This window comes from Xenopus laevis, chromosome 5L (assembly GCF_017654675.1).
Source record: "Xenopus laevis strain J_2021 chromosome 5L, Xenopus_laevis_v10.1, whole genome shotgun sequence".
Lineage (NCBI taxonomy): Eukaryota > Metazoa > Chordata > Amphibia > Anura > Pipidae > Xenopus > Xenopus laevis.
In genome coordinates, this window is record NC_054379.1 from 8,474,058 (window position 1) to 8,496,519 (window position 22,462).

The 22,462-nt window shown below is 40.8% G+C and overlaps 1 protein-coding gene across 1 annotated transcript in view; it reads left to right on the forward strand.

Moving 5' to 3' along the window:
• Positions 1-22,462, forward strand: part of LOC108716087 (thyroid adenoma-associated protein homolog) — a 285,703-nt gene that overhangs the window by 215,736 nt on the left and 47,505 nt on the right. Inside the window, exons 30-31 of the mRNA XM_041562504.1 lie at positions 672-790; positions 6,210-6,295. Of these exons, the coding sequence (XP_041418438.1) occupies positions 672-790; positions 6,210-6,295 (205 nt within the window). The remainder of the gene's footprint in view (positions 1-671; positions 791-6,209; positions 6,296-22,462) is intronic.

Here is a 22,462-nt window from a genome sequence, read left to right on the forward strand (position 1 = left end):
TCCTTTTACGTCTGAATGTTGCTCGTGGGCTAAAAAAGGTTGAGGACCCCCGTTTTAGAGTGTTCAGGTACAAGATGTGATGAGAAACATTTCACCCCATAAAATGTACACTTTAATGTCCTTATCCAAGCAAGCAGCACATATTTAACCATACTTGTCAGAATGAAGTCTGCTACATGTTACATCGATTTCTGTAGAAAACACAGAAAAACACTCAGACGCGAGCTGAAAGATATGTTTTTTTTCCAGCGGCAGTTTCCTCCCAGAACACTTTTCATACTTATGTTGGTTGTGCAGTTGCCAAAAGTATATGGTGGTGGTGGTGGAAACTGTCATTTTATGCTTCAGTCTGTTCAGTAGTTGTTTTTAATGTGAAGGATGTGATTTCATTAGGAAATCATGATTGCATTATGAGGTCATTTGGCCCTTTCTTCTCGCTCGGTGTAAAGGGCTCTATTCCATATCTTATAAACAAGCGAGCCCAGCTCTGAAGTCTCCAGTGTGTCCGTTCTTTCCAGAACAAAGTAGGCTTCCATCCCCCGGACTACAGGTGCCTCTTGCTCTCATCAAAAAGAGAAGTTATTTTGAGTAACTCTATGGTCAAATGAACCAGGGATAAATATTTTTCCAGCCGTAACTTTTTTTTTTCTCTCCCTCTGTCGTTGATTTAGGTTTTCTACTTGCTGCAGTCCTTCTTTGAGGCTAAACACTCGGCTAATTCAGAGCGGATTCAGCGGGAGATGGGTGACATCATGGCGTGCATGAAAGCCAGGCTGTGGCTGGCCAAGAGGTACATCGAAGTGTTAGGAAGTCGCTAAACTCACTGCTATGAAGTTGTAAAAGTGACAAACTGTGTTACTGTGGCCTGGGCTGAAAGGAATTCTTTCATGGGAGCCAGGCCACTACTTTGTTCCTTTCAGGGATGCTGTTACGGTGTCATAGTGATCACTCTTTCCATCGGTTAAAGGCAAGAAGCCTCATTTACGACCGTAGTGCATTGTGACAGTTTCTGATGCAAAGCGACATGTATTTTTTCCCATAAAACTTCTGAATATCAGCGGAATTGCAGCCATTTCAGTACCTTTATTGCACGCACAACCTTGCATTCATGTAAGCTCACCTGCACTTCTGCTTGTAAATTAAGGTGGACATACACGGAGAGATCCCCAAACGAGTGGATCTCTCCACCTTGAGGTGGCGATATTGGGCTGATCTGATCGTGGGCCTTATCAGATCATAACGATGGGTAAACAGGCGGTCGGATCGCGGGACTACATCGACGAACAGATGCGGTCCGCGATCCACTGGGAATTTAAGTCCCGTCTGATCTACATCTGGCTGACTTTTAGCCGTATATCGGTCGGGGAAGCCCATCGGAGGGCCCCATACACAGGCCAATAAGCTGCCGACTCGGTCTGTTGGCAGCTTTTATCCTTAAGGCTTAGGATATTATGTTACAGTTCAGCTTTAAAAGAGAACTAAAGCCTAACTTAAGAAGTAGGTAGAAATGTTGTACATGATGTTTTGTGCTTCTGTACCAGCCCAAGGCAACCACAGCCCTTTAGAAGTAAAGATCTGTGTCTCCAAAGATGCCCCAGTAGCTCCCCGTCTTCTTTTCTGCTGATTCACTGCACATGCTCTGTGCTGCTGTCACTTACTGAGCTTAGGGACCCACTCACAATATACAGTACACATAGAATAGAAATGTCACAATATAAGGCTGATTAGTAATTAATACACATAATTACTACATGGAAGCACAGAAACCAGTGCAATTAGCATCAGAATTGAATAATCAGCAAACCTGTAGCATCAGCTTATATTACAGCCAGGGAAGCTCATTTTCTGCTGGATAATTAGTGACGAGCCCTAATCTTAGCTTCTCAACAGCCAATCAGAGCCCACTGAGCATGTGAGTGTCACAGACACTTTCCAAGATGGTGACCCCCCTGTGACAAGTTTGAAGTCCTGGATCATTGCTGCTATTGACAAGCTCAAACTTTAGCCTCGTGCTAAAAGCCTCGTGCTAAAAGCTACCGACAGACCCAGTCAGCAACTCAATGGCCCGTGTATGGGACCCCCTGACGGGCTTCCCCGATCGAGATCTGGCCGAAAGTCGGCCAGATCTCGATCGAATGGGACAAAAAATCCAGTCGGATCGTGGCCGCATCTGTTCGTTGATGCGGTCCGGCGATCCGACCGCCCGTTCCCATTCGTTACGATCGAATCATTGGGCCCTAGGGCCCATGATCAGATCAGCCAGATATTGCCCACCTCAAGGTGGGCATATCGGAGAGAGATCCGCTTGTTTGGCGACATCGCCGTGTACGGAGCGGATCTCTCTGTGTATGGCCACCTTTAGGGAGCTGCTATCTGGTTACCTTCCCATTGTTCTTTTGTTAGGCTGCTGGTGGGGGAGGTGTGAAATCACTTCAATTTGCAGTGCTGCAGTAAAGTGTTAACAGAGCACAAGTCACATGATTTTGGGCACCTGGGAAACTGACAATATGTCTAGCCCCATGTCAGATTTTAAAATGAAATATAAAAAAAATCAGTTTGCTCTTTTGAAAAAGGGATCAGTGCAGAATCCTGCTGGAGCAGCACTTTTAACTCGTGCATTTGTTTGTTTTTTTAAATGTTTTTCCATGACAGTATCCCTTTAAATTCCATTGGTTTATTAAAAACATTATTAGCATTCAACAGCATGTTCCTTTGCAGTAGTGATGCTCAGAATAACCTGCACCGGTGTCCTGTTGTCATTATACCGAGTAGTCTCTGGCCCTGTATACAATATAAGTGGTCTACTCAACGGTGATAAGATGAGATAGACCAAATCGCCTCACTGCAGAGTCTGGAACCAATATCTGGACATTGAAAATGACAGACGATGACTGAATTTTAAATGTTTGGTCATGTTTGATTTCAGGTTGGCTTATTAGTGCTCCTTGTATGTGGCCATTGGCAGTTCTGGTTGGAAGCCCCAGTTAGGTTATTTTTCAGAGAATTTGATCTATCCTATGAGTGCCAGATTTACCTGTATATTTTATTTTTATAAAGATCAGGTGACCAGTTCTGTCTGATATGACTATTTATATCGTACAGTAGTACATTCTAGAGAACCCTGAAACTAAAACGGCAGAGAAGCTTGTATTTCTACCTGGGGCATCTTAAACATCTCAACTGCTCCACAGCTTCCTTTCCGTGCCCTTTATCCTCCTATTCTTCTCCAACATATGAGATGAGATCTCAGTTAAACGTCAAAGCATATCATGTGTGGGTGGTATTCTAACAGAGTTATTTAGTTGAAAGTGCAATATATTTTCTTTATCATAAGTTAGGAGCAAAGACTCATGAGGAATAAAGCCAGTGAAACAAGTCATATGGTGTTCTTCACAAGCCCCAGGATCAACTGAGAAAGCTTTATCAGACTGTGGGTTCAGCTCCGTGCTAGCAATTTGTTATGTCAAACGCCAGGAAATATCTATTTTGTTTCATTTGTGTTCTTTGGCACAACGGCCTGTTGCTTTTGGAGCGCCTTACTTGTGCTTTTACTGGCCAAAACCCCCAGAAAGAGCCAGACTTCACTCCCATCTCCCTTTCTAACCTTTCTACCTGTAAATACAAATAAACAGGTCTTTTCAAGTCGTAATTCCTCGTGTCACTTGTTCCGCTGAGTTAAATCACATTACTGCCAGCGATGTGCCAAGGAAAATAAGTCTGGTATCGCTTGGCACTTAAAAATGCGGAAGAAAACAGTGTTTGAGTTTTCATCTGGTGCCATCTATATTTTTGGAGAGCAAAGACCAAGGAGAAAGGCTCTTTAGAACCTCATGAGAGATTGTACCTTAGCCTGCAACACTCTCATATAATTTAACTATATTCAATGTTAAAAATATTTGATTAGGTTAATTAATAATGTTGGCACCTATCTCAATAACATTACTATAACATCTCAATGAAAACTTTGCGCTTCCTAGAAAACTCACCAACTCCTTTGAAATGTCAAGGCAAATTGTTGCATCAGTATGTTATAGGGTGTACAGAATCCACTATTTTGGATTCCACCGAACCCACAAATCTTTTGCAGTTAAAATTTTTTTTTGCTTACTCATTTTTTGACTGAAAGTCAAGTGATTTTAAGGATTCAGATTTGGTTCGGCCAGGCATGAGGATTAGGTCTTTTTCAGCAGGATTCAGATGATTCCTTATGCCTGGCCGAACTAAATCCTTAAAATCACCTGACTTTTAGTCACAAAAAAAACGTTTAACTGCGAAGGACTTGTGGGTTTGGTGGAAGCTTTGGTGCATCCCTTGTATGTTATGATTTTATGAAGGTTTTATCTTCCCTGGAAAATTACTTTTCATGGTGCCCAATCCACTATTTAAGGCAAAGGCCAGCCATGTCCGTCTCTGGACCAGACTAGAAGAAAACCCTAAAGCTGTCTCAAGTACGTCCCCTTAAAGGAGAACTAAACCCCCCCTCAATTAGAAAAGCCCCATATACTACCCTAGATAGTCCCCTCTCCATGCTTCCTATCCACATAGTGCATTATTGCCTCTGGACAGCATGCTCACTTATTTACGCAGAGTAGCGCAGCAGAGCTCATGGGCGCCATCTTTCGGGTCTTTGGTAAGGGAATAACGTATTTGGCGTATGCGCAGTTGGAGCGGTCCGGTATTTGTACCAACTGCGAATGCGGCGAAAAATTCTGTGAATTGCTGAAGGGAAGGAAGAGAATCAAAAGAAGACCGAAGACCCGAAAGATGGTGCCTATAAGCTCTGCTGCACTACTCTGCATAAATAAGTGAGCATGCTGTCCAGGGGCACTTTCTGGAATAATGCACTATGGGGCAAATTCACTAAACGCCGAAGCGCCTAACGCTAGCGTGAATTCGCTATTGTTACTTTGCACCCTTACGCCTGGCGAATTTGCGTAACTACGCAAATTCACTAACGCGCGAATGATTCTGAACGCTACCTTTTACGCCAGACTTCCTTCGCCACCTCAGACCAGGCGAAGCGCAATAGAGTAGATGGGGATTGCTTCAAAAAAAGTTACAAATATTTCTAAGTCACAAAAAACGCTGGCGTTTTTTCGTTTTTTATAGGTGATAGGCTGAAAAAGATCGAAAAATGTTTTGGGGCTCCCCTCCTTCCCCCCTACATTTCCTAACTCATGGCACCTTAACTATACAGTGGGCACATGTGTAGGGCAAAATAAAAGTTTTATTTGATGTTTTGAAGGTTTCCCAGGCTTGTGTAGTGCTGCTATGAATACTTCCATTAAAAATTGAATTAGGCGCCGTATGCAAATTAACTATCGCTAGCGTAGTAGGCGAATTAACGCTAGCGCTAACTTCGCAACCTTACGCTACCCCTGAGTGCAACTTCGGATTTTAGTGAATTTGCGGAGCGCTGGCGAAAATACACCTGGGAAGTGCAGCGAAGTGTGGTGAAGCGGACGCCAGCGCAACTACGATTCTTAGTGAATGTCCCACTAAGAGTGTAGGAAGCAGGGGGGGGGGTATTTAGGGTAGTAGATTAGGCTTTTGTTATGGGGGGGGGGGGTAGTTCGCTTTTAAGTACCTTGCATCTTGGTTTGTCTGCCCAAGAGTAGATTCTTTTGAGTTGAAACATAACATAACCATGATGTGCAACACACTGGGTCGATTATTTGTCACTCAACGTGCACAAAAGCATTATTTAGGACTTAAGTCACATATATAAGACCTCAAATGATACTACAATGTAGGTCACAATTAGAAAACAAATGACCAGTCCTGAAGCCAAGGCTGCTCATCAGAGCTTACAATTTGGCTTTAGCTCCTGGGAACCCTTAAATAACCCCCCATCCTCCCTAAGTAACATGATTATGCTTAACTGGTTTGCAGCTCATGTGCGGATATTGCTGATTCAAATCATGCATTTGAGGGAGAGATTAAATTAGACTCTCATTATTAGGAACAGAGAGGCAATCAGCCTTTTATGCTTCTGCAGTTTAACCCGGAGATAGAAAAGCTGACAATCGTGTGACTGTAAAAAGCCCATTAATGGCTCTGTTCTGCAAAGCTGTCTGTGTTTCGCATCCAGGAATATAAAGTTAGAGACATGAGGCTGGAATTAAATCCAGTGTGTTGGTAAATGTGTCAATCTTTTAATGTGTTTCTGACAATGACTAAAGGTTTGCTTTTGTTCTTTTTTTGTAAAGTCAAAACCCCTGTTTGGTGACAAGAGCTTCCTTCATCAACATCTTGGAAATGATCCTCAATAACCAAGAGATACTGAGAAACAAAGGTAAGAAGAACATGGTGTAAATATCATACAGTTATGAGACCGGTTATCCAGAATGCTCAGGCCTGGGGTTTTCCGGATAACAGATCTTTCCGTTGGTTCTTCATACCTTAAGTCTACTAGAAAATCATGTAAACATTAAATAAACCCAATAGACTGTTTTTGCCTCCAAAAAGGATTAATTATATCTTAGTTGGGATCAAGTACAAGTGACTGTTTTATTATTACAGAGAAAAAGGAAATCATTTTTATAAATTTAGATTTGGATAAAATGGAGTCTAGAAAGATCTGCCTTTGATGACTAAAATTTTCTAATCTGCAAAATTATAAAGTCTTGAAGCTTTATACTTAGTTTCCTTTGAATTCTGCCTAGATTCTACATTAAACTGTTGAGAATTAATTGGCATCAGAAAAGTGGTTTCAAGCTTACCCTGGAGGTGGAAATGGAATTCAAAAATCTTGCATTTTAAGCCCACCATTTGCTCCTTGAAAAAAAAAGTTGACCCAGCTGCCCTATTCTTTAACTATCAACTGCATGGAGGGACTTAAGGGCCAACTAGACTGTCACCCAAGGGTGATTTAAGGGGTGATGTTCTGGGCGTGCATCTCTGAGATAACAAAATCTGATCTGACAGTGCCAGTGATCTTGATGACCTCCTTTGAGCAGTATAGGAGGTCATTCGCTGAGTTACACCTTCCTGTAAATTTCTATCTGATCGGATTTTATGGATTTGGACATTTTTATTTTGCCAGGTTTAGGTTTCAAACCAGTTTTAGAGGGGAAGGTTTGGCTTCCGTTGAATACTGATGATCCCTATGAACCACATTATTAGAAAGATGATCGAACATCTTATTAAAGAAATCAATATTGTTCTTTATTATATTTTCTCTAATCTCTTGAAATGATTTTATGGACTGAGGGCTGTTTTTTTGCCTTTGTGTTGGTGCAACCACCACCATAAATCAGTTTGTCTGTCCCACAATATCTAGAGATTTATTTATTTTTTTTGGATTTGATTTTCTCCATGTGCGGTTTCCCACTCTTTATTTTCCACTGCCGTCGGTGCTTAATTACAGCAGCACCACTTGATATTTTCCAGTGGATATATATCATTTTCTTGCTTTTTATTTTCTCTTTCCTTTGGTTTCTGGTTCATTTCTTTTGTATTTCTCCAGATTTATTTTGCATTTGTATTTTCTTTCTTTATTTATTGTGACCACAGCCCTTTGATGCATTAGCAGGTAATTCTTTATCCAACTACTGGTTTTGTTAAGGTCAAGAGTTGATGACCCATATCGTGGTCTCGCTGTAGGAGTAAGAATACACAATGTACAATGTTCACACCCTTCTTTCTTCTGGACTCCCCTCACAAAACATGAAGTCTGGCCTGCACTATTATTCTTGATATATGAGATTTACTTGCTCATACGCATGGCCAGTCTGCTGTTGGAGAACATCTGTTACCAGTGTGAAATCTTCTAATGATGAGGTGCACCTTAAAATTAAACTCTTGAGTTTTCAGTTGGCTCTTTTTTTGTGAGGGGAGCTGAATTAGGCAGGCTATACACAGTAAAATCTGATTATTTCACAGTATTCGAATATTTGCCTGGCTTGGGTTTTTTATCATAAAAACATATATTGCTTACACATGCAACTCGGTAAAAAATGTCAGTCTCTTAGGTATTTCTTGCCGATCCCTTCACAGTCCCTCAGCTGTAAATGAAAGTGCAGAGCAAGTATATATGTATCCCCTAGGGGATATATATAAGGAGATCAGCGCCTGTGGCAACAGAAATTAGAAACAAGCATAGCGTAATACGTTCAATTAAAGGGAATATCACCCTGTGCGAATACAAAAAAGATTTCGCAGAGGTGTGCTCCCCTTTTTTTTGGGCAGCTATTGGTTCGAAAAAGAGAGAAAAAATGGATCCAAGTGAATATAAAAACAAGAGGTAATCTTCCTTGTATAAAAAAGGTGCAATCCGATAGTGAAGTGCCTCCACACTATGTATAAAATGCCTACTTACAAACCACTACTGTGGCGTTGTGCATATCAAAAGAATTCTTTCCAATCCCTCCTCCAATTCACCGCTCCTGTCAGACTCCGGATTAGAAATAGGAACCGAGGATAGTGTAATACCGCTTTTATTAAAACATAATTAAAAACAAGTAAAAAATACACTCACATTTACCCTCTTGGGTAATACGCATTCAGTCCAATACAGCACCGGAACAGACCTTTAAAAGACGAAATAGGAACCCACACGGACTATACCTCTGAGGAAGCTGACCATAACAACAGCGAAACGCGTTAGGTACGTTTGGGGTACGCTTTGGACCCAGGAGAGGCACCACAGGGGAGTCCAAAAGAATCGGCAGGACCGCCCCAAGGGAGCACACTCAAACTTTGTGGGACTGAATGCGTATTACCCAAGAGGGTAAATGTGAGTGTATTTTTTACTTGTTTTTAATTATATTTTAATAAAAGCGGTATTACACTATCCTCAGTTCCTATTTCTAATCCGGAGTCTGACAGGAGCGGTGAATTGGAGGAGGGATTGGAAAGAATTCTTTTGATATGCACAACGCCACAGTAGTGGTTTGTAAGTAGGCATTTTATACATAGTGTGGAGGCACTTCACTATCGGATTGCACCTTTTTTATACAAGGAAGGTTACCTCTTGTTTTTATATTCACTTGGATCCATTTTTTCTTTCTCTTTTTCGAACCAATAGCTGCCCAAAAAAAGGGGAGCACACCTCTGCGAAATCTTTTTTGTATACGCACAGGGTGATATTCCCTTTAATTGAACGTATTACGCTATGCTTGTTTCTAATTTCTGTTGCCACAGGCGCTGATCTCCTTATATATATCCCCTAGGGGATACATATATACTTGCTTTGGGTTTTTTACCATTTTGAGCACCAAGTCTATAAATGGATCACACGAGGAGAAGTAGATGACTACATCTTTGCCTATTACCTTAACTTTCAGAATTAATGATGCCAACACTATCCTTACTCTGTCTTTAAGAATTAATTTGTCCATCATTTCTTACCCTGGCCATATGAATACAGCAGTGCTGAGCCAAGTAGTATTGGTGCTCAAAGCCACCGCCCCTCCCCACTTTGCGTCTCTTGGTTTGGCCCAAACAAACAATAAACATCTGTTGGTTTATATTAAATCTTGCATAAATGGCAACCTTTATTCTGTAATTTTCACACCCCATATCCATGATGTAAAGTTGGCCATTCTTTCAAGAGGACAAATAGAACAATGGATTAAACGTAAGCCCTGCATATTTATAGGATATTTCTAGACGAGTGATCCCCAACCAGTGGCTTGTGAGTAACATGTTACTTACCAACCCCTTGGATGTTGCTCCCAGTGGACTCACAGCAGGTGCTTATTTTAAATTCCAGGCTTGGAGGCAAGTTTTAGTTGCATAAAAACCAGCTTTAGTGTCAGTCTCCTGTAGGCTGCCAGTCCACATAAGGTTTACCAAATAGTCAATCATTGCCCTTATTTTGCAACCCCTTGGTCTTTTTCATGGTTATGTTGCTCTGTGGGGAAAACGCATGCACCTTAGGAAAAGGCAACTTTGGGCTGCTATTGAAAGCATAGTCAATTCATTTATTTTCCCTAATGGCGATTTACAGTAATGGCTGTGAGAAGGGAACTTCTGCTGTTTTGTTACCCGTTCTGGAGAAGATTAAACATGGACCCCAATACGTCATGTATGGCTGTGCCCTTAGATATCAGTTCCCCTCAAAGTGACACTATTATCAAAATAATGGGTAATACTTTGTAAAGCAGGGTGACATTGGCCAAATAAAAAACTTTTGAAAAGCCACTTTTGATTTTTGTAATCCTATTGATATGGCTCCCCGAGATGGAAGTGTGAAGGCACTATGGGACCCAAAATCTCACTCCTTAGTGCTCATTCACTGCACCATTCTGGCATGCAAGGAACTGTTCCCATGTCCACACATAGCACAGAAGGGTTTGAAGTGTGAAAAACATGGTGGTTTGTAAATATACCCTCTGATAGGAGCCTCAAAACTGTTAAGCGCTGGCTGAAAAGTGTCTTGTGTGCCTTCAGCCTAAGAGGTAGATAGAGAGATTACTGCTGGCATTCATTAAACAATATTTGTGCAGCATCAGAACCTTTCTAAAAAGGAAACTTTAGAGGGGCTCACATTATTATACCTTATACCTTGTTATACCTTTAAAGGTAAAAAATAGTGTGCAGGTCACTTTAGTTTGGCTCACACTGGACCTGGTACATCAGATAAGTCACTACTCACTAAACCACACAAACAGCTATAATTCCTCTGGAAACGGTACAATCTACACACACTCTGACAAGCTAACAATGACCTGTCAAAGCATTTTGTTTCTACTCCTTCTTTCATTGTTAATCCTATAAAAACAAATTCATCTCAAAGGCAGTTCCTTCACTAAGATAAATAACTGGTGCTGACAACCGAACAATGGTCCCTAGAAGAACCTCTGTGATTTGTACCAGTCATGTGAATATTCCCAAAATAGTCCCTTACCCACAAAGTCAAGGCGAGGAGCACCAGGTGAGCAGCAGCCATGTCATATTACATGACGTTGGCATGACTCGTGGTTACGCAGCAAGATCTTGTTAGGGTTCTTTTAGATTTTTGCAATGATTAAGGCCTAGGCCCTCTATACTGGTAGCCCCACATCTACCTATTCAATACCTGTCTGAGCTTCCTACTGCAGACACTTTAAATGCCTGGCCACTTGCAGAAGCATTTGCTTTTGATGGCACAATTCTCATTCAAGCAAATGAAGCTGCAGTCTCTAGAGACCAGAGAAGTTTGAAAGAGGTGGTTTCTAATTACCCATGTTCTTTGCCAGGATTGTAGTATCCCTCTCTAGAAAAATCTTGATAGACTTTGCAGTCACTAGCTTGATCCATGTTCGACCAGAGCACAGCCATTGAATATGAATTGAGTGGGTTTTTTTAAATCACAATTGTGACTTATTTTCCTTAGAATCCTATCCCATCATCCTCTTGGATACTGTTTTTGAACAAACAACAGAGCACTGGGCAGCTTTTGTGACCATATTTCCTGCTTAAAGGGGTTGTTCACCATTAAATACATTCACTGTGGTGTGAATGAGAGACTGGAAGATGACTAGGAGGGGTCTTAATAGAGCAATAGTTTTTGGCTGCCGAGGTGAGTGATCCCCCTTTGAAAGCTGGAAAGAGTCCAAAGCTGAAAGCAAATAATTCAAAAACTAGAAATGAAGACAATAAAAAAGTTTCTAAGGGTAGGGACACACTGGGCGATTTGGGGAGATTTAGTCGCCTGGCGACTAATCGCCGCGACTTTCCACGACCAATCTTCCCCGAATGCCTCCCCTCACTCTGCGCCTGGATAAAATGAAAAATCGCCTGCGCTAATCACACGCGGCGATTTGTTTTCCGAAGTCGCCCGAAGTTTCCTCGTGAGGCAACTTCGGGCGATTTCGGAAAACGAATCGCCGTGTGTGATTAGCGCCGGCGACTAAATCTCCCCAAATCGCCCAGTGTGTCCCTACCCTAAGAGTTGTCCATTCTACAACTTAAAGTTGTACTGCCCCTTGAATGCCTTCAGTCTATAATCAGTTGCTCCCTTCTTTCACATTACCTGGCCCTATGAATGATAGGATGTTTACTACTTCATGAGTTTCCTGTATTTTGGTAGTTACCTGAAGTTAAAAGAAAATGTGGCTTCTAGCTCAAGGGTATGACCACCAATGCATCCCTGCTTAAATATTTCTCCTTCAATGAGGCAGTGAGCTAAATTTTAAAATGAGCTAAAGAAATTAGCATTAAGCCGCGATTCCTAGAAATGTCTGTCTGGTTCCAAGAAGTTCCTGCCTGCTTCCTTACTTGATTAAAAAATTGTTGAAATGATGTTTGCGTTATACTGTAGGAACTTAGATGAACTTGTCTTCCCAGTTACATTAGAAATATCTCATTTTACGTCTTTTCATTTTTGTTTTCTCTTCAATAGCACAAGGTTATACTTTATTGGGAACATTGCCCACAGTAGACTTCAGTATTTTGCTTCCTAACAAACATCTTGAAGACCTGAGCATATATAATATAGATAGATCGATAGATAGTATATATACTTGTAGTATATATATTTGCTTGTTGTGTTTTCTGGGCAACACCTTTACCAAATATTTTTTGATTATTATTATAATATATACTCAATATAACAAGGGAAAGCACCAAGATATTAGCCTAGGGCCAGACAATTGTGGATTCTTTGCAGGCAGAGAATCCGCTGCCCTGCTGCTCCCCTTGTATTCTGTAGGCAGGGTGGATTTCAGCACAAAATGCAAAATGTCAAGTTTTGGCATGAAATGCTTCCAGGTGTAGGCAAAGCAGGAGTGGGGGAGCAGATTCTTGGCCTGTGGAGAAACACATGCTGAAATCCACAATCATCTGGCCCTAGCCGTTAAGTGGCCATAGACGCACAGATAATATCGTATGAAATAAGTTTTCGTAAGATATTCGTTGCGTGTATGGTGGGAAAGGAGCCGACCGATATCGGCAGAAGACTTGGATACCGGTCGACTCGTCGATCGGGCTGGACGGAAAATTTTGATCGGGCACCTTTGAAGGCACCCAAACATCGGCCATTGTTAGTGCTGAATGGTCAGATACAGGTAGAATTCTATTGTTTCTATCTGCATATCTGACAATTCAGCTCTACACATGTGTATTGAAACTAACGATTTTTCTTGGAAAGATATTTTCCAAGAAAGATCGTAATTGTTACGTCTATGGCCACCTTAAGTGAGAAAGTCAACATTATTTGAGAGGTGAGAAATTCAGTGTCTGGTCAATGAAGAGCCTAAGCAAAAACTTTATTGATTAAAAAAGAACAATGCCCTGTCACTAACATGTCCAGTCAGGCAGGTTTGTAAATTGGTTTGGCCTGCCGGTTGCTTTGGCTTGTTTGTGAGGTCCTTGGTTGACCTGATGGCCTGGCCCTGTATGGTCTTTGTTTTGGGTAACTGTCTTGTGATCGGGAAGGAGCACTTCTAAAGCTGGACATATGTTTAACAAAATTTTGAACATGCCTTTGCTGCCTGGGCGTTCCTGATCGATATTTATGTACAACAGATGTTGATTGGTTCTTTGATTGGACATGTTGCAAAAATGAATGCCGATACCCCGTATTTGCCCCTGTATAGTAGCAGATGAGGAAATCTCTCGCTTCTGTTCTGATTGTTGGCCTAAACGCAAAACAGAATAGTATCCCTCGTATATCTTTCTGCTGGGCCAAATGATCAGATACTGTACAGGATTGGCCCATTATACCAATATGACCACGCATCAAGTTATTCAGCGATAATTAAGCATATTCACCATTGTCAAAAGAAAAATAGGGGAGAAACTCTGCAATTAGTTTAAAGAAATATATACACCGTTACAAAGATTAATGCCACTGTGTTAAGAGAAACAGGAGTAAGTGGGTCCTTGCCCCATTGGTTTTGCATTCCAACACTCCCTTTTTGAGAAAGGCTTCCATACTATTACTTGGTGTGTCCAGTTAGATTCACCTGCAGCTGATTTCCACCATGTGCTCCTTGTTGGTCTCTGAGGGAAAGGACAGTTTTATGGCTTTATAGTGTTTGGCTCTAGACAACAGAACACCAATAAATTCCTCAGCATTTTGTTTCTGGAAGACTGTTTCTGTAATTGAAAGACAGATGAAGAGATGTTTAGTGTCTAACATATAGCTATTTACCAGTACTTAAGATAAGTTGTTGTTGACAGATGACAAAACAGCATATGGAACAGACAACATAAACCAGGGTCCATCCAAAGACTTTGGTGGAGGAGAGGGAGGCTGAATGAGGTGCATTGATTGGGAGGAGAATATTAGCAGAGAGATGGTGAAATGTAGCAGCTCCTTGAATGGGAAGTGCAAAGTTTAAACACAGGATTCTCTATCTTTACTGGGTGCAGGTTAGTGGACTAGTGGGAATTTAGGTGCAACTGAGGCATGAAGATAATTCACACATATACTACAGGTATATGTTATACAAGGTGGACGGCTTATTTGATAATTTTGTAACAAATTCACAGTTTCTACCTGCATGATCTAATTGGCCAAATCATTGGATTGAATGCATTAGGATTTCCCGTTCTGTCACCGTGACACATAATGATGCATTATCTTTTTTTTATTTTTTTTATAATCTTTATTTATAGTTTTATGCATGGGGGGAGGGGGTACAGAAGGAAAAGGGGGGAGGGGTACATTTTCATGCAAGTACATATAATACTAACATAGAATTGAAATAGGCAAACACAAACAACAAGTTCTTGCTCTAATTTTCTCGCTATCAAATCGTAGTCTAATACAAACTTCTAAAATAATCCAGGTGTGCCACCAAACATTACCCTGCACCTAACTTCTTTGTGTAGGCTAACCAAGGGGACCATAGTCTCCAATATTTGGGGCTTTCAAAATGCAAAATATGAGTAAAGGTGGCCATACACGGATAGATCCGCTCGTTTGGCGATGTCGCCAAACGAGCGGATCTCCCTCCGATATGCCCACCTTGAGGTGGGCAATATCGGGCTGATCCGATCGTGGGCCCTAGGGCCCAACGATCGGATCCTAGCGTTCGCCAAACGGGCGGTCGGATCGCGGGACCGCATCAACGAACAGATGCGGCCGCGATCCGACGGGATTTTTAATCCCATCCGATCGAGATCTGGCCGACTTTCGGCCAGATCTCGATCAGGGAAGCCCGTCGGGGGCCCCCATACACGGGCCAATAAGCTGCCGACACGGTCTGTCGGCAGCTTTTATCGGCCCGTGTATGGCCACCTTTAGCTCTTCTAACTTTCTTATCACTTCCACCCTAGATATCCAGTCTCTTAAATGATGCAATATCTTACACTTGGTCGATTTCACTTCTAAGGATACTCTGGGATCAAGTAACGAGATTGAGGGTCAAAAGATGAGCAGCAGATTTAGTTGTTTAGTGATCAGGCCAAATAAGCAGATCCTAGTAGTTGGGATTGGTTTCCTATAATAGGAGTGTTTGAAGTATTGTATAGAATTTGTTTGCACAAGCGAAAGCATTCGGAGAGTACATTACCGCTGTAGTTCATTTCTCAAGACCCGTACAGTGGGGGCAAAGACATTCTGAGGACAAAAGCAAACACCATATAAAAAGTGTGTAACTGCTTGTTCGTATGCCTCTCAATGGGGTTCAGACTTTTGAGTTCAAGCCCTCTTGGGATCCCCCTTACCTTAGAATGAAAGCAAAAAATTATCGTTCCAATCATTCTTCTGTAGTTCCCAGAATACTTAGCAAATAAATATTTAAACTGCACTGTAAATGGCTTGGCTTCCAGGAATAGCTAGAACATCAAATAAGCATTTGCACCCATTCTTGTTCTAATTGGACTCAGACCTCCATCCACTGCTTTGGGCCCTCAAGGGGTCACCCCCATAGTTGGGATTTTAATGCAATATAACTAGCTGTAATAGATGGGATTTGATTGGCAGGTCAACATGGAAGCAGACTAGCTGCAGTTCCATTGAGGTGACTGGTGCAGTTCCTGCAGTTGTTTTTGTTTTAGTTGCTGTTGATGGGTTGAACAACCCTAGAGATGAGCCATTAAACTAATAATATGGCAATGCAGCTGATTGGACGGAATGTTATAGCAGTTTGGCCAGTGTTTGCTATGAGCATGTGTATGGGGTCCCCAGCAAGCTAGAGCAGAAAGAGACTACCCATTTTCAATAATCCAATTTATAAGCCAGCCAATCATAACTGAGTCCCTCAACTGAATGGTCAAATTCAGGGGTCCCTAAACTTTTTTACTCATGAGCCACACTGAGATGTAAAAATAATTGGGGAACAACACAATCATATAATATGGTCCTGGCTGCCAAATAAGGGCTATGATTGGCCATGTGGCAGCCCCTATGTGGACTGGCAGTACACCTGGTTTTTATACAACCAAAACTTGCATCCAAAGCAGGAATTCAAAAATAAGTACCTGCTGTGAGGCCACTGGGAGCAACATCCAAGGGGTTGGTGAGTAACATGTTGCTCATGAGTCACTGGTTGGGGTTTACTGGTCAGATTTTACATTAATTGGACCAGTTCATGTGGTGCCATGTTGGCTTTTTCTATATGGCACAGGAAAGCAGTATGTGCAGCACCACCACTGTGCCAGTATATGATCATATAACTCCTGCAGAGCCAAAATCATATGATAAGGCATCAGTGCACTTAATTACACTCGGGATATATCCTAACCAGTCCATAAGAAAATAGCTTTTTTGAAATCTGTTATTCCCTTGTGTGATAATACATATAAATGATTCATATTTATGAAATATTATCACTTTGTGTAGAAATGGAGCAAAATGATGCGCCGACTAAGCATACATGAGGGTATTTTCATCTCTTGTGATTACCGGCCCCTTAATTGTATGGTTTGCTAAATTGCCCTTTATTTAAAATGAAGTTGAACAAAATTCCATCGGAATACCCATTAGGTGATTGTGATGTGTCGGACACCGTTTATTGTTACAGCAAAGGGGCATTAAATAATCTCATTTGGATTTGCCAGAATTCGGCAATTAGATGTAATGAAAGACAATGAGAACTAATTGCACGTTATTTTGGTTTCCTATAAACAAATAGGAGTGTTTGAAGTATTGTATAGAATTTGTTTGCACAAGCAGAGGCATTCGGAGAGTACATTACCGCTGTAGTTCATTTATCAAGACCCCTTCAGTGGGGGCAAAGACCTTCTGAGGACAAAAGCAAACACCATATAAAAAATGTGTAACTACTTGTTCGTATGCCTCTCAATAGGTTTCAGACTTTTTAGTTCAAGCCCTCTTGGAGGCTCTGTATGTGGGACCCCCCTTACCTTAGAATGAAGGCAAAAAAAATCGTTCCAATCATTCTTCTGTAGTTCCCAGAATACCCAGCAAATAAATATCCAAACTCCACTGTAAATGGCCTTCTGGCTCGGTTTCCAGGAATAGCTAGAACATCAAATAAGCATTTGCTCCCATTCTTGTTCTATTTTTCCTTCTGGCCAGACCTCCATCCACTGCTTTGGGCCCTCAAGGGGCACCCCCACAGTGTGAGATCCTCTGCTTTAAATGGCCACTTTTACTCCTAAATTTCCTCTTCTTACATTATTTCTGTTTTATTTTCCATGCAAATTCACTAGGCACAAAGGTTGATTTTCTAAATATAACCAGTTTTCATAAAATGGTGTATTTTACAAATGCCAAGTTGTTCCCGTCCTTTTGCCAAGCCTTTTTTTAATCAGCCACTCTACTTTTTAATGTTCCTTGGTGTCATTTCAATATTTAAAGATATCTATAACGACAGAACTGTTGCTTTACGAGCGTATGGAAACAGCCCATTGCAAATGGAAGCAATACGGTCCCTGAAACAGTGCCGAGAAAGGAGTCATTGCTTGAGTGACCAAATAAATCAATAAAACACCCAAACATTTATGTGTAAATAGCTTCAGTTATTTATGAGGGATAGAACCGGAAAGGAAGTGCCTAGCAGGAGTTGCTCCGGTGCAGTCACAGCCATTAAAAATTAAACACAAGTCAAGTGTGGCTCAGAATAGCATTTTGTTCTATTTGGAGGTGGAGCAACACTCACATAAAGAAAGTAATCACAGTAGTCTTCCAACATCAAGGGTTTTATTGCTGAGCCACTGCTGTCATTCATGAGACAGGTGTCTGCAGCCGGAAACTATCATTGCCTGTGGATGGTCCTATAAGCTAGCAGAGACAAGCTGTCATCTGTAGGCCTTAAAGAACCTTAATCTGTTAGTTTCACTCCCAAGCTGCCTCCAAGTCAGACAAATTCCTTATCTTGACTAACAGGATATGAAGCACACCATCCTCAGGCTTTGCCTTTAAAACATTTTATTCCAGCGGAAAAATCACACACAAGCTTTCGGGGAAAACCCCTTCCTCAGGTGCTGCACCTAAAATGTTTTAAAGGCAAAGCCTGAGGATGGTGTGCTTCATATCCTGTTGTTCAAGCTTTAGCAACAAGGTCATTGTGATTATTTATAGTGGAATATAGAAAGTACAGGATAAGTTTTCTGAGCCTCCATGGTTACCTAAGTTCAGTCTAGAAAAATGGAACGTTCTTGATCAACACCTAGTGCATATTGGAGTTCCACCGCTGCTTTAGCTTGGTTGGCTTGTTGGTAGAACAAATGGGTCAACCAACTATTTTTGGATATCTAACTACACAACCTATGGACTGATTGTTGAGATATCACTTACTTCATACATGTGACCATCTCTGTATGGGTGTCTCAAGGATGTTTTCTGTATGTAGATATCTGTGCTTGGTGGATTCATTTGTGCATGTGAGTAGATGGCCCATTTGAATTAGCTTTGTACTTAGTGATAGTTGTTTCTTTTCAATTAGCTTAAAATTATGAGAAAATCCAATTATTAAAACAAATTGCCCACATTCAGGTTCTCAGTCAAATGTAGATATCTGCAAAGTCAAAATCCAGAAAAAAGTCAAAAGTCAAAATTAAAGGGCACTCCAAGAGAAAATCAAAAGAGTGAGCACAAGAGACCAGGGAGAAGAGGTGCAGATCAAAGGTAAGTCATGGCAAATAGACATTTTCTAATGAAAAGAGAAAAGAATGTAATGGAGAGAAAACAATGGCTGGCAGACTGGGTGAAAGCAGAAACGGCTAAACAAAAGGGATGTTAAATATGTAAAATAATGACAGATAAGAAATGTGGAAAACTAGACATGGAAGCTAAGACACATGGGAATGAAAATAGGGGCAAAGGCAACTCAAAAATTAAGACAGACCATAAAAATATTGAAAATGAGAACTTGTATGTACAAACCATGGACACGAAAAAAAAAGTAAAATAATAATGGTCGAGCTGGAATTGTGTATCATGTATGAGTGTGTGCATGTGTATCCCTGAGAGTGATCGTATAAAAGTCAGCATCTACAACAAGAATAGAACTATTCATGCGTGAAAGGCAAATTTCAGAGCTCCGAAAATTTCATATTCTGTACAGCAGTCACTGATATCATCCCCAGGCATGCCAGATCTGGTTAAAGCCATAATCTACAAAATATGGAAGCATTTATCCTAAAATCAGATCTGTAAACTGACATTCACTTGGGACTGAAAGAATTTCCTAAGAACTAGTAAAATGCGTTGGAAACCAGGAGGCTCCTCTAGAGGCCGATCTCAATGTGTTTTAAAGTCTCCATCTAGTTTCTGCCTAGATAAAGTGTGTTCTTCAGCCCAATAACATCCAGCAAATGCTAACAGGACACTTTGTAAATGTTCCTAAAATCGTTCAAATTCAGAAAGGTATTTGGCATCTGCTAAGAGAGCGCTATCATTGCAATCAACACGTCCTTAGAACTCTGTGTAAAACTTAGGTTAGTGGTATAAAAAAGTCAATTACTTTAATAAAAAAAGAATACAAAGCCAACATCCGTTAAGTATTAAGTTTTATTTTCCCTTAAATATTTGGTAATGAAAGAGGGATTAGTCATAGATGAACATGACTTCCTCTGTGTTTGGTCATACTTGGAAGGTTGTGGCTAGAAAGCTTGAAGACCTACAAAAGGCTGAGACTGCCTGGTGAGCCAATAATATTTAGATATTAGGGAAAACAAAGCAAAAGGTACATGTGCACACCTGCCTGCCCAAAATCTTCAGTGCCAAGGGTGTTAACATGAAGTTGGAGCTCTACATTGTTGTTGGTATTTGCTCTCATGAATATGAAAGAGGTACTGATGGGTGATCAGCTCTGGTTCTCACTTGCTTTCTAGTTCATCCAACTAGGTTTACCACCTGGCCGGTATTTTACTGGCCTGGCCGGTAAAAATGATGGTTGATCCCAATGTTATTAATAGGGAAAAAAGATAAATATATAGGAAAGCCAGTATTTTTTTCCAGAAAAGGTGGCAACCCTACGTCCAACACATGTTCATTTGGGTTGAGGTGAGGGTTCTGAGTAGGCCAGTCAAGTTCTTTCTCTCCCTATTCTGTAAGGACCTTTAGGGGCCGATTTATTAACATTCATATTTTTTCATTTTCCTGATTCAAACTTATTAGCGCTAAAAATGGTTTCTAAGACTAATTACTCTAAAACACAAAAAATGTGATATTTATTATGGGGATTATTTATCAAAATATGAAAAAATCCGTACGGATTTGTTCGGACCATTTTACCGAATATTATCGTTTATTATGAGGATTTTTTAATCAAAATATGAAAATTTCAGATATTTTTTGGTAAAATGGTCCGACCAAATCCGCACAGATTATTTTCCCTTATTTATCAGTAAATTTTTCAGAAAATTTCCTGTGCGGGAAAAAAACGTGATAAAATCGTACAATGTTTTCGTATTATTGCCCAAAACCACAAAATCTCTGCATTATTTCACAAAACCCAGCGCAGATCAGGATATTTTTGGGACTTCTTCATTGACTTCTACATGAACTCCGCAGGTCTGAGTTGGAGTACTTTTTTATTCCGACTTTTAAAACCCTCGGGTTTTAATAAATTCCAAAAAATAAATTCCCACAAAAAATTCGGATATTAAAGAAAAATAAAAAAATTTCAAGTTTTTAGGATTCGGACTTTAATAAATAACTACGAAAAACTCTACATCTATAAGCTGGTGAAGTAATGTAGAAATCAATGGCAGCTGTCCTTTTTGAAGTTTAAAATGTTTAGTTGCTTCAAGCTTTTTAGAGGTTTTTTTGTTTTGTTTACTTTGCTATCATTTGGATCTTCATACCTTAAGTCTACTAGAAAATCATATAAACATTAAATAAACCCAATAGGCTGGTTTTGCTTCCAATAAGGATTAATTATCTCTTAGTTGGGATCAAGTACAAGCGACTGTTTTATTATTACAGAAAAAAAACGAATTAAAAAAATTAATTAATTTATTTGGATAAAATGCAGTCTATGGGAGACTGCCTTTCCGTATTTAGAAACTTTCTGAATAACAGGTTTCCATATAGTGATCCCATACTTGTAGTGGTAGAAATATAAATGGTACTGGTAATATACCATGAATTGCAACAACAGTAGGGTACCCCAAAAGTACAGATGCCTCAGCAGCTTCTATATAAATGGGAACAAATTATCTTCTTAAAAAATGAGGGTCCTTAAAAAAATTTCTGTAGGGCCCAGTCACTAACAGTAGTGCATTCTATGTTTGTGTTTTGAAGGGTGTCAGATCATTGGCATCCCAGTCTTTGTGATTCTCTGTGAATGTTGTACAGTACAGGGGGCTTAGTTCAGCAAGAGCTGCAGGAATGCAGGTTTAGGCTCCCTGATTTATGATGATAGGTTTATAGTGTCCTTATCTACCATTTGCTGACAACAGCCAGATGGGGCCACCAGTGTCAGAGGAGGTTATCAGTAGGGTTTGGTCTGGCAGGGGTTTTGCAGAAAGACCCACAGGCCTGGTCTCTTGGGGAGCTTTGATGTTCAGGTTATGATTTATAAACTGACCAGTCCTGCAGTGTTTATTTAACCCCCTTTCATTTTCCTGATAAACTTTGTTCTCTTGTTTGTCTGTGTCTTAATAGCTTTGTTTTAATTCTCAAAATGAATATTAAGGGTGGTGGCACAGGCTGCTACTTGGGGAGATTAGTCGTCCAGCAACAAATCGCTTCTTCTTCAGGCGACTAATCTCCCCGAAATGCCTTCCGCCAGCTAGAATGGGAATAGCCAGCCTGATGGCACTCAGACCGCTTCAGTATTCGCCCGAAGTTTCCTCGTGAGGCAACTGCAGGTGACTTCGGAGAAGCAAAGCGATCCGAGTGCCATCCCGCCGGCGATTTACATTCTAGCCGGCAAGAAGGCATTTTGGGGAGATTAGTCGCCCAAAGAAGAGGCGATTTGTCGCTGGGTGACTAATCTCCCCAAGTAGCAACCTGTGCCACCACCCTTAATGCCTTGTAAACGTTTGCTGAGCAGTAAGATTGTAACATCCCCCTCTCAATCCAATAAGACACACAGAGACAGTCTGAGATGCTCCCATATCTTTCTTCTCTTATACCCGTTAGATAGGGGTCCCCAACTTTTTTTTACCTGTA